At 42.7% G+C, this 13,367-nt stretch overlaps 1 protein-coding gene across 2 annotated transcripts in view; it reads right to left on the reverse strand.

Moving 5' to 3' along the window:
- Positions 1-8,087, reverse strand: part of LOC110215667 (mediator of RNA polymerase II transcription subunit 24) — a 36,809-nt gene extending 28,722 nt beyond the window's left edge. Inside the window, exons 1-5 of one of the 2 annotated variants that reach the window (XM_020997294.2) lie at positions 7,259-8,087; positions 7,084-7,166; positions 4,648-4,686; positions 3,124-3,197; positions 2,394-2,623 (exon numbers count right to left, since the gene is read on the reverse strand). In XM_020997294.2, the coding sequence (XP_020852953.1) occupies positions 2,394-2,623; positions 3,124-3,197; positions 4,648-4,686; positions 7,084-7,166; positions 7,259-7,388 (556 nt within the window). In that variant the 5' untranslated portion in view covers positions 7,389-8,087. The remainder of the gene's footprint in view (positions 1-2,393; positions 2,624-3,123; positions 3,198-4,647; positions 4,687-7,083; positions 7,167-7,258) is intronic. The other variant, XM_020997296.2, reaches the window with a different exon arrangement.
- Positions 8,088-13,367: the final 5,280 nt, after the last annotated feature.

Genomic DNA, 13,367 nt, shown 5'->3' on the forward strand with positions numbered 1-13,367 from the left:
TCTTTTCACCTCCAGGGACTCAGTCTGCTTCCATGGATGAAGTTTTTCTTTTCTGCCTCTGAAGGTTCTGGTATCACATAAGATAATATAAGTAAATAAGCATATGACACATAAAAGCATGCCACTATGAACACTTAAAAGGACATTTGGGACAAGTATACATGTCAAGGATTATTTCCAATGACAAACTAACAAAATAATGAAGACCAGGCTACCAAGCAAGTTCTTCCTGTTTGCTGTTTTGTATTAATTTTCTCATCTATATAACAACTGCCTTGTCTCCCCAGTTAGAAGAAGAGAGCTCCTGATTACAGGAGTATGTATAGCTTTTTTTTTTAAATTTACACCTTTAATGTTATGCTAATCAAATCATTAAAGGGAAATTTTACAGAACTTGATAAAATAATAACAAAACTCATTAGCCAAAATAAAAGATCTAGAATAGCAAGGAGAATAATGAAAAGAGTTAGGGCAAAGGAAGAACAGCATTTCCAGATAGTGAAAGTATATTATTTTTTAAATTACACATTTTTAAAATCAGTTAAAATATGCCTTCTCAACTTTCTGTCTACCTACCACTAATTCGGAACAAAACCCATTACAAACATATATAGTCAAGCAAAACAGATTTTCTCATTGGCTATGTCCAAAAAATTATTTATCTCATTCTGTATTCCGAGTCCTTTACCTCTCTATCAGGAATAGGTAGCATGTTTCATTACTAGTCCTCTGAAATCATGGTTGGTCATTATTAACAAGCTTAATTTTTTCAGAGTTGTTTGTCTTCACCATAACTTGTTCAGCCTTTCTCCAACATATAGGCACTCCCTCAGATTCCCAATTTTTGCCACCTCAAAAAGAGCTATAATATTATTGGGCATCCCTAGAGTTTGTTTTGCTTAGGATTATTTCTCCCTTTATCTGCCCTCTTTCTACCCTTTCTTTCTGATTTCCCTAAGTGAAATATATTTCTATACCCAACTGTGTGTGTGTCTGTGTGTGCAGTCTTCTCTCCTTTGACCAGTTCAGATGACAGTGAGGTTGAAGTGTCAGCTGCCTCCTCCCATGCCTTCAGCAAGCATATATGTGTACTTGCTAACCCAGATTGCATAAAATAATTTTCTCTAACCTTCCTTTCCCTTCTCTCCCCCCATGTATCCTTCTTCCCCTCTCATTTTTTTCCTTGTAGAATTATACTCAGTTTTTCTGGGTAAGTTATTTTTGGCTATAAAGCTATATCCTTTGCCTTCTGGAATCTCTTATTTCAATCTCTCTACTCCTTCATGGTGATGGTTGCTATATTATGTGTGATTCTGACTATGACTCTGTGGTACTTAAATTCTTTTTTCTGACTGCTTGCAGTGTTTTTTTTTCTTTGACCTAGAAGCTCTGGATTTTGGCTATAATGTTCCTGGGAATTTTCATTTTAGGGTTTCTTTCAGGAGACAACCAGTAGATTCTTTCTGTTTCCATTTTGCCCTCTGATCCTAAAAGGTGCGGACAGCTTTCTTTTAAGGTTTCTTGAAATATGTCTAGGCTTTTTGTTTGGCCACAGCATTCAGGCAGTTCGATGATTAACTTTTTTCTCCTCAATCTATTTTCCAGGTCAGTTGTTTTTGCTGCGAGATACCTTACCTTTTCTTCTTTTTTTCCTAGTTCCCCCAGTCTGAGCTCTGCAAGTTCCTGACCTGTATTTGGGTCTGAGCAATAATATAATGCTGCTTGTCTCAGCTATTATCTGCCAGCTAGAATGATTTGCTGGCTCACAGTGAAACTGTTGGTTTGTCTTTGGTCTGGGATTTCTGCCCTCATTATTTCTCTGAAGGTTTCCAACTGAGATAGAAGCTGGAACTGAGACCTAGCTCTGCCCCATGGGGTCCGAGCTACACCTATCCTACCTTTCTCAGTATACTGCCCAGGACTTTCCTACCCAAGAATGCCATCCTCAGGGACTGGGATTTGTCAGTCTGCTCTGGATCTACAACCTGGAACTGGGTAGCAAGTAAACTGGCACAGGAGTATGTATACCTTATACCTATTTTGTATCCCCAGTAATACTGAGCACATTACAAGGCATGTGGTAGTTACTCACTAAAAACCTCTTGGTTGACTGATAGGGAAAACAGGATGAATACTGTGGGATAAGGCTAGGTTAGATGACCTGTGAGATCCCTTCAAACACTTAAATCTGTAAATGTATAATGGGAAGGGTGGTACTACAGTCAAAATTCCCAAAACACGATCAGTATTTACAGGGACAGAAACAAAGAGGATATGGGATAGTTTCACAACCCAATGAAAAGGGTAACAGCACCCTGCTTCACCTCCTTTGAAATCACACACTACACATGGAAATGGTGGTGAATGAGAATTAGGAGGCAAGGACAACATACAGACTTCCTCCAGTTTGGCAATATGTAACAGGGCTCGATTCTTGGTGCTGCTGAGGATCTTCTTAAGTTGCTGAAGACACATGGTGAGTTGTTTCTCCCCTGTTGTGGCCCCCATCTCAAGGCCCTCCCGAAGTCGCTCTGCTGAGGCAGTTGTGCATCGAAGCAGCCAATGAAGGGCACTGAGGAGGGCACGGCACAGACCTATGCACTCCTCTGCCTTGCCATGACAACTGTAGAAAAAGGAATATAGCCCACCTGGCTCTGAGTCTCCTTTCAAGTCCAATCACATGGCCTCCCTCTACCCCACTCACTACAACAACGGTTCTTAACCTTTTTTTTGTCCTGAACCACACAGGCAGGCTGGTAAAGCCTATGGACCCCTTGTCAGAAAAAAGTTTTTAAATGCATTTAAAAGAAAGTAGAATAATAAAGGAAGCCAATTATGTTAAATACAGATATCAAAAATTTTTTTTTAAAGTTCATGACCCCAAGTTAAGAACCCCTGTACTAATTCTGACCAGCCCCAACATGACTTCTTTCCTCACTCTGCCTTGGAAACCTTCAGAATTCTTCCTCTGGGAACTAAAATCACAGGGGCCAAGAACAAGAGTACAATAAGGTACAAGGCATAAGTAGCCCTCCCAACTACTCTCAGCCCATTCTAAGTTTATTTCCCAAATTAAAAGCCAATCCCTATGTGCTCTGCAAGGAAAAGAAGCAATGAAGCTACCTTAGTCGGTCACAAAACATGTCCATGATATCCAACAGGGCCTGGATACAGAGGTCACGGGAAAAATCATCAAACTGTAAGAATAACAGAGAAGATGATGTTCAAGGCCAACCCATCTCCTTCTTCCGGTTCATGGGACTCTACCCACTCTCTCCTGGTGATCTCTGTTGGGTTCAATTATCACTTCTGTGAGGATGACTCCCAAATCTATATAACCTGATCTAAGCTTTCCCCTGAATTACAGTAGTATATTGCCAATTTTCTGCTGGACATTTTGACTCAGATGACTCACCGGCACTTGAAATTCAACTTGTCCAAAATTGAACTCATTCTCTCCCCAGTTAAATGCACTTCTCCTCCAAACATCCCAGTATCTGTTGAAGGTCCCACCATCTTCCCAATCATCCAAGTCTGAAACCTTTCAGTCATGCTTCTAACTCTTCCTTTCCCCCTTATCCTCTATTTTCAAATAACTGCCAAGTTTTATTGATTCTAATTCTATAACAACTCTCCCATCCATCAGTGTCTCTACCTCACACTGCCACCACACTGGTTCTGGCTCTTATCAACTCTCATAAGGATAATTGTTATATCCCCCTAACTGGTAATTGGTTGTTTTCTCTCCATTCTCTCCTTCCTCAAATACGTCATTCATACAGCTGTGAAAATAATCCCTTTAAGGCACAAGCAAGCCTGACTCTGACACCCCCTTGCTCAAAAAACACCAATAGTTCAGTACCAAATGAGATTATAAATGCTTATTTCCTTCCCCACTCTTCCCCCAGTTCCCTACTGCTCAAAGAACAAATTGCAATATCCTTACCCTGGAATTTAAAGCCCTCTACAATTTAGTTTCTACCTTATTTTGCATTATTTGCCCCTCCATATACATCCTCTATTCTAATCAACTCAACTATTAGTTATTCCTGACCTGGTCAAGCTAACCCCCACTTCTTTGCATTTTTTCAAGTCACTACCCACACCTGGATTGCACTCCTCATCTCAACTTTTCCAATTTCATAACTTTGATGAGATGATGACACCATATTACTCCTCTCTCTCTGCTTAAACATTCTTAGGGCACTTTCCTCTCTCCTTTGCCCACTTTACTGCTTACCTTGTATTATGCTTAACTTTGCACATATCATTTCCTGCTGCCAACCCCAGCAGAATTTATGCTTCGAGGTCAGAAGCTTTTTTCATGATTTCCTCTGTGCTTATCACACAGGCAGCTTATGTCTTTATTGAACTGGACGGTACAGAAAGAGCACCCAAGCACCACTTCTCAAATGCTTTCTATCTTATTTTGGGTTCATGAGTAGTCCTTCAGCACCAGAAACTCTCACTTAGTGGGCAGTTCCTGTTGACACCACAATGTGCCCTGTATTTCTGGCAGGTGAAAACAATGTCTCAAGGATTATCTGATCAGAAAAAGCAAAAAGCTGTAAGGGACTCTATCACTGAAATCTTACAACACCTCCTACACCTTACCAGATTATAATGGAAAAGGGGTTAAGAACATACCTTGCTGATGGCCGTGAGTACTGTCGAGTAAGACACCATCTAAGGGAGAGAAGCACATAGGAAAGAGAAACAGAGTAGACCTGGGTCGAGGAAGAATAACTGCCAGCTCAAATGGTGTGTTAAGTCAATGTTTCTGATCTGAAGAGGTAGACTTGGGAACAAGGCATATCCCGGAAATCTCATTCTTCCAAGAAATATTCCCCAAATCATTCTAAGAGTGGTAGAAACATGCAATTCCCTCATCCCTTCTTTGACAAAAATGTGAATGGGTGTCAATGGTACAACTAAAGAAATAGCTGACGAGTCTTCTAAGGTCCTTTGTTTATATTATAACTCATTTATCAATTATATGCAATGGTCAATCAACTGAGGATGGGCTGGAAAGAAAAATATAACTTCAATCACAGAGAATGACCTTTATGAACAAGGACTAAAGAAAAACATTTTTTGTAGTAAATGATTTATGGAATGATAAAGTCAAAAAGGACCTTAAAGGTAGTTGGTTCAAGCTCCTCATTTTATCAATGAAGGAAATGAGGTAATGAGTTTGCTGAACTAGTACTTTAGCTACTGTACAACTTGATTTGCTTTTAAGGACACATTCTCTGGAATACATGCATTCCAGGAAAGTCTACTAACAAAGAAAATTTCTTTTAAATGAATGCACTTAAAAATACAATAAATCTTTTGTGTGTGAGTGTGTGTGTGTGTGGGGGGGCAATTGGGGTTAAGTGAGTTGCCCAGGATCACACAGCTAAGAAGTGTCTGAGGCCAGATTTGAACCGAGTTCCTCCAGACTCCACGGCTGGTGCTATATCCACTGTCCACCTAGCTGCCCCAAATCCAATAAATATTTTAAAATTATATATTGAAAGGGAAGTAACTAATAAAATCGGACTGCTGCTATTACTCTTAACATTTATATCAATATTGTACCTTCTTAAACATTTTTATCTTCTGACCATAAAAAAAATATAGTGGAAAAAATACAATTTAAAGACTTGTAATTTTGTTGGTGTGGATATCTTTTCCACCAATGAAGATTACAGCCCTTCTCTAATTTAACCAAGCCCATCTCTGAAGTCTTCTCAGTTTGAAAGACCTATCAGAGTTAGTCCTCCACTGACATAACCCTCAAGAATCCAGGATTACCTACATAACACAACAGAATAAGCCTGTACTAGAGGATCCAAATATATAAAAAATTAAAATACAATAACCAAGCACTACTCATGGTCAAGAATGTAATGATTAGCAAATTAGTAAGCAGTCTATGTAAAATGAATATCCTGCTCCTTATGACTTATGTAGGTCTACGTTCACATTAAAAGGAATGTACTGGTCTTTGTTGGATATTAACTTGTAGAAGTTTAGCTAACAAACTAAAGAATAACACATACTATAAAAAGAGTGTGGTACTCTTGCCAATGATGGAGGCAAGGACTCAATGATAAAGAGGATCCCTAAATTTTACTAAGTTCTCTGGCTACCATTTCCTTCAAGTGAATAAATAACAATTCACTAATCTCTTAAGTTACTTGAGTAGCTAGTTGGTGCAGTGGATAGAGTGTCAGGCCTGGAGTCAGGAAGACCTGAGTTCAAATCCAGCCTCACACACTTACTAGACTCCAGGCAAGTCTCTTAACCCCATTTACCTCAGTTTCCTCATCAGTAAAATGAGCTGGAGAAGGAAATGGTAAACCACTCCTATATCTCTGCCAAGAAAATCCAAAATGAGGTCACAAAGAGTTAGACAAGACTGAACGACAACAAGGTCCTTAAGTTCAGAATTCCGTCAAGGGAGTTTTGTTTCATTAAGTAAAAGATACCTGTAACCAGATCGAAAAAGTACAAAACCATAGAGAGGTCATAAAATGCTTTTTTACATAGTGTGTTGTTAAGTTACGTTTCACTATAACTACTTCAGTCTTCAATATCTATTCACATAATGGCAAATGTCTAAATCTTATCTCCCAGCAGGCAAAGAAAGCTCTGTGCAACTCGCACAATACTGTGCTGACTAGAAAGTCACCACCTTTTTTAAATAAAATTTTCTCTTATTTCAAAATATAACATATTATTACTTCATTATTATTATTATGAAGTATTCTGTTATTCGGAACTTAACAAATACAAATAAATGCGAATGTTTTCATAAGCAAAGAACAGTGAAAGAGGATTATGGAACTATAAATCCCCGTAACTTCAGCTTGCTTTTCTAAAGAACACAACTTCAGCCTGTTAGTTCCAAAGCTGTCCCACTTGCCTGTGTTTCTCTCTGAACAGGCCCTTATTGGGTGATTCAGATACTGTTGTTATCCCCTACTTCATAAATGCTTTCCTTTTACATCCATCACCAGCAGCTTCAAGGGGACTTCCTGTTTGGTGGACATGGAACAAGACACCTCTGGTTCTAGAGAGTAAGAGATAGCATACCTGGGAGCTGATGGCGTACTTCAGGTACGACAGAATAAGAGGGTTGGGGGACGGTCCGATCATGGCTTGCTCCAGCAGGGCTTCTACAAGGGGAACACAAAAGCAATAGGGCTGATTTGGGGCCCCCTCCTTTCCCCGCTCTGGACAGCCGTCCTCTCCCTCCCTTCCTGCAGACCTGCCAGATTGAGGATGTCCCAAGTGGCTCCCTTGGGGAAGAACTTCTTCATGTTGATAGCCCACTGATAATCGCTCCATCGCTCCTTCCACGCCTGCAGGATGGCCTGCTTGAGATTCACAACCTTCATGGCTCCACGCTAAGGCGGTGGGGACAAGGGAAGCCGAGTCAAAACCCGGGAGACGAGGCTCGCCTAGTTTCGGGGGTGGGGTCACCCACGGGCTCTTCCCGCTTCTCGTCCAGCAGCCAGCGCCAGAATGGGGCAGCTCTGAAACTGGGACTGACCAGGCAGCAAGGTGTTAAGCCGGCTCTGGCTGTCAGCAGCAGCCCCTCAGTGCAGGGGTCCCCTGACTTTCTCCCCACACGTTCTCGCCATCCCAGCTTCCCTTTTTTCTCCAGCCCCTCTTCCCAACTGCTGTCTTTGGTCGAAGAACCTCAGCCACAACAGACTCACACCCGGCGGAAGTCACTTCTCTAGCCCGGAAGCACGGCCATTTTGGCTTCCGCCAAGGAGCTCACATCTAATTGGTCGCCAGCAGCCATCGAGAGCCAATGGAAATATTTGAAGAATTGAGCTTGGACGACCCTCGCTTGATTTCTGGGAATTGTAGTTTTACACGCGCTGGGGAACTGAGGTCGCCAGCGGAAGCTCGACCTGGTACCGCCCTCAATTCTCTTTTCCTAGGACGCTGACGTCATTGCACGATCCTGCAGTACCTCGGCTCCTGGCGTCATGGTCAAGTCCCAGAAGTTCAGAGTTTTTCTTGTATCATGGCATGGACCGCTTTGACAGGCTAGTAGATCCTCTGAACTTTAAATTATGTTTCTAAATGCATAAAATAAAATACACGAAACTACAAAGGAAATGAATTCTACCGAAATTCAGTTATTAAAATAAAAAAAAGTCTGGGACCTGAAGTTTAGCATCCTTGAATCCTACCTTGTGATAAGACTGTACAACAACAACAAGGTCCTTAAGTTCAGAATTCTGTCAAGGAAGTTTTGTTTCACTAAATAAAAGATACCTGTAACCTGATCAAAAAAGTACAAAACCATAGGGAGGTCACAAAATGCTTTTTTACATAGTGTGTTGTTAAGTTACACCTCACTATAACTACATCAGTCTTCGATATCTATTCACATAACGGCAACATCTATTCACATAATGGCAATATCTATTCACATAATGGTCTTAAATCTTATCTTCTAGCAGGCAAAGAAAGCTCGGTGCAACTTACACAATACTATGCTGACTAGGAAGTCACCATTTTTAAATAAAATTTTCTCTTATTTTAAAATATAACGTATTATTACTTCATTATTATTATGAAGTATTCTGTTATTCTGAACTTAAGAAATACCAATAAATGTGAACGTTTTCACTAGCAAACCTTGTGATGTCATTTCTTACGTCACTGCCTGATGTGGTTTGGGTGAAGGTCGTGGAGGGGTGCACTGAATTCTAATGCCTTCTGCCCCGCTCTAGAATTCTCTTCTGTAGTTGAGAAGGCTAGGGGTGTGTGGGTGAAAAGAGAGGACTCTTCATCCTGGTTTTGCATAGGAAATTGTGGCACAAGATAAAAGAGGGCCCTTAGTTCACCCCCAACCACCAACATTCCTCTTTGAATGGGCAAAGGGGAAACTAAGGTATGAAACAAAGGTGTCTCATTTATTCCAAGGAGAGAGTTCTAGCTGTCCGAATGCCAAATCCCACACTGAACTCTGAATACCACACCAACTCTGAATTAGCAAAGGGGAAACTGAGCAATGAAACAAAGCTGTCCCACCTATTCCTAAACGAGAGTCTAGCTGCCCAACTCATATGCCTGAAGCACTCTGCATTTTCAGACACTGGCCTTCCACACTGGGAGCAAGGAAACAGAAAGCAGAGAGAAAGGAGTAGAGTGCAGAAGTCCCCACTCCTTCCCCATTTCTCCGAAATTGAGGCTTCACAGCATTTGGCAGCTAGGTGGCGCGATATATAGCGCTCTGGACCTGGGGCTGAGCTCTTAATCCAGTCAATGCAGGGCGGGTCACTTAATCTTTGTGTCTTCATCTGTAAAATGGGAATAATAATAGCACCTACCTAGCTGGGTTGTATTGAGGGTCAAATGATATATCTGTAAAACACTTTGCAAATCTTAAAGTACTATATTCATGCTAGCTACTATTATTATCTTGTGCCCTTCCCTCTCCAAAATTCCCCTTCTCTCCTTGCTCCCTACTCTTCACTACTGGTGTTTCTATTTTCCTGACACCATAGGGAATAGTGTTTATACAAAACAACTGGCAAAGCAGGAAGAAAGATGACTGGGGCCCCTTTGCCTTGAACCCCCTGCCGCATACCTCACTGTGACCATCTTTCCATCCCAGGAAGTGCGCTCTCTTGCTCTCTCTTTCCCTTTCTCTCTCCCCCCCTTCCTCCCTCCCTCTCTCTCTCCCTCTCTCTTCCTCTCTCTCTCTGTCTCTCTCTCCCTCCTCTCTCCCTTCCTCCCTGTCTGTCTCTTTCTCTCCCTCTCTCTCTTTCTCCCCACTCTCTCTCCCTCTCCCCCCCCTTTATAGTCCTTTCTTTCCTACCTCTTTCCTCTCCCCTTCTTTAATCTCCCCTCACTATCTATAAAGCTTTGATCTTATTCCTTCAACATGTCCCTCACTGAGATGTCCCTGGCCTCAACTACCCCTTCTCTACCTAATCCCATCAAGGCTAAAGAATATTTGAGGATCGTAGAGCCTGCTCCTCAGCCACTCAGAGAGTGGAGCCCATGGTGGAAGGGAAGAATATTTAGGGGATGAGGATGTCAGCATTCAGAGTTTAGACCCTCCCCCTCTGGCAAAGAGCTCTGGATAGCTGTCTCTGGGGCCTCCCCTTCCCCCATTTCCAGTTCCAGACTAGAAGCCATCCTCTATAGTTCCCTCTTTCCTCCTCCCACTTCCCCTCCTCCCACACCAACTCTCTCTCAAAGATCAGGGAAGGGAAGATTTTCCTCAGGGTTAGACTACAGTTCCAGCCTATCTCTATTTCAGTCTTTGTTTCAATATCTTCTTCCTCGAACAAGCTCCTTGGAAACCCCTGATTCTCTTTAGCTAGCTGCCCTCTTCTCTTGAACTCAGAGACAGCTTTCCCCTGCCAGGACAACTCCCAACTCCCCACCTGGCCATGCCTACTGTAAGGATAGGACCACCACATCATTACTTGAGATATTTATGTATGATGAGAGGACTGGGTCTTGATGGCTGTCATCATGAAAGCCTTAGTCCAGCTACATTAGTGCTTCCAACAGTCTACTTCTCTTCTACTACTAATTCAACCTCATTGTTACCTCACTCCCTCCTCCCATCCTATTTTAAAAACTCACTCATCACAAAGAACCTAAGCTTCTGTTTCTTTGAAGTTACTGTTTCCCCTCTCTTCCTTCACTTCCAGAGTTAGACAGAACCAAGGGAAGAAAGGGCCTAAGTGTTGAAGAAAAGGCCAATTTCTACCCACAGCAGGGAAAAGCCCATTAAGAAAGAATGACGTGGCAACATCTGGTGCAGCTGCAGAGAATCTGGAGTCTGGGAAAGGTCAATGAGAAGTCAGCACATTGGTTAAGGAAGTTTCACCACCCAAGCTAGGAAAGGGTGTCAGGAAGACAGTAATAGAAATTCTGTTCATTATATGGCACAGGAGTGTCAAAGAACTTATTGGTGTAGGACACCTGGGAGATATCCACCTATTTCCTTCAAAGAGAGATCAAAGCTCTAGACGGGATGTCTCTAACTGTAGTACTACTTCCTGAAAATCTGCCCAGGTGCCAACTGAGAGGAATCAACTGGCAACAGATGGGGGAAGGAGAGGTCCAGCAAAGTGCCCACACACACACATACAAATAGCTAACACTAGGCCAAGCTTACCTCAGAAGTGCCTGCCTTCCATCCCCACCCCTAACTCCTAACCTATGTCTTCCTTTCTGTAGATCCAGAGAGGAAGATGTCCATAGCACTGTGCTCCTTCACAAGGATCAATTTCTAAGAAAAGAAGCCAAGATTTCCCTACATTCAACCCTGAGAGGGGACTTTCACTTTCTTTGTTTCTCTTCATTTGTGCCTGTCCTATCGCTATCATTCCTAGAAAGAAATGAATACCTATGACCAATTCCTCTCTTCCCCCAGGAGCAAAAAGGACATGAAAGATAGAGACTATCCAGGGTGCTGAAAAGTGAAACTTGAACCTTACAGCAGCCTCACCTTGTCTGAAGCACCAGAACTCCTTAGAAAATTTTCTGTGCCCATTCACCCAATACGTTCCTTTCATTGGGAAGAGAAAAATCAGCCACCTGCCCTTGGAAGTTAAACACAGAAAGGAGCCACGGAATTGCCCACTTACTTTATTCCTACATCTATGTCTTGAGAATTGTTCCCTCTGCCACATTATCCCTTCTTCTATGTCATTGCCCCATATTCTGATGGCAAAGGGCCAACCCTCTCCTAGACAAAGTGTATCATCACCACCCTTCTTCTAGACTTAGGGTATGACCTTTAATCTAGAGGTTCAGAGGATAGGAATGATTAATAGCTAATAAGTATGTATGGGGGGATTGTAACAAGTTTGATGTAAATGGAACTTGGCAGACATTGATGGGAAGAGGAGAGAGTTCCTACAGAAAGTAGAAATCAAAGAGAGAATTTGGGGATTCATGCTTATCCCACTGGGAGAAAGCTCAGAAAAATCTGGTTTGGTGGAGAGTAGGGGTCAAGCATCCTCAACCTCCTTCTTGCTTTATACGTAAGGTCAGCCTCTTGCCTATCCTGTGCTGAGTCTTCTTGTTAAGTCTTTTCCCACAGTCCTTCCCCAAATACCCTTACCTGTCTTTTGTCCCTAGTTGGGATGAAGGGAAATCAGAGACCAGAGGAACAGAGAAAGCAGAAGAAATTATTGTGGGGGACTTAACTGGCCTCCTTAGTACTTATCAGGGTAATTACTTGATAATTTCCCAACTGTCTGTCTTTCCCAGTCCCTTGTTCCCTCAAGTCTACCAAATCTACCTACCCCCCATCCCTACCTCCTCCACACACTCTCCTCTTAACATTCCTCTCCTCAGGATCCCAATAACCAATCCCCTTTCTGAAAAGTAAAGATTCCTGGTAGAAATACCTATATTCTTGATTTCATCAACCATCTGTGCCACAGTTTCCCCTGCTCTCCCTTTTTTCCTCCCCAACTCTCAGAGGTCTGCCAAGCAGTGAGGCAGTGCCAAGAGAGCTTGGAGAGTTTCCTTCACATTGTTATCTGCTGGTACCAACTCTCCTTGGCCTAAGGGTGTCCTGGAGGTGGGTGAGACAGAGAAAGCTTATTTCCAGAATTGGCAAGTTGGTGCCCATCTGTCACAAAGACGTAGAATGATTCTGGGGGCATGGAGTTTCCTGGGGTGTTGGCTCTTAGGCAGAGGTCTTCTTAGGGAGATAACTGTCTAGAGCCCCTATTTATAGGGGAATGGGAGAGGAAGAAATTGTGGGGGTATTCCATAATAACAGACCCCAGGTGGGAAAGAGGAGGGGTTTAGTTAACAGATTCTGTCAACAAAAGCTAGAGAACAGGCTGTTCCTGCTGGCTGCTCCCCTAACTTACAAGGACTAAAGAAAAGGGGACCCTTAGACCACCCTCCCTCAGGTTCCTTTTCCTGGCTGTCCTATCCTTAATATACTATAGTCTTCTATTCCCCTGTTCCTTCTCTTCCTTTCCACCATCTCAAAGCAGGGAGGAAGATGGAGGCATAGGAAAATCCATGTTCACTATTAAGCTAAGGCTGGGAGAAGTCAATGAGTAGAAGACAAAATTCTTGCTGGGTAGAACTGGTGCCAACTTAGACTTCTATCCTCATGCAGCCTGGTCCTACTGCCCTTGAGGAAGCAGGGGGTGAATTGGGTCTGGGAAAAACTGGAGGCTCCAAGGGGGAGGATGGTTAAGGGATAGAAGAGGTTAGGCTGGGCTGGGTGCCCCCGTGTTGGGTTGACTCTAAGCAGCTGGCTCGGTACCATCTCTCAGGGAAGCATGCCAGTCATTTCCTGCCCTTGCCCCTGTCCTCTAGCCTGGACTGACTGAGTGCCAAGAGAAAGGACCTGGACTAAG

Source organism: Phascolarctos cinereus, unplaced genomic scaffold (assembly GCF_003287225.1).
Source record: "Phascolarctos cinereus isolate Bilbo 61053 unplaced genomic scaffold, phaCin_HiC Scaffold_5;HRSCAF=322, whole genome shotgun sequence".
NCBI lineage: Eukaryota > Metazoa > Chordata > Mammalia > Diprotodontia > Phascolarctidae > Phascolarctos > Phascolarctos cinereus.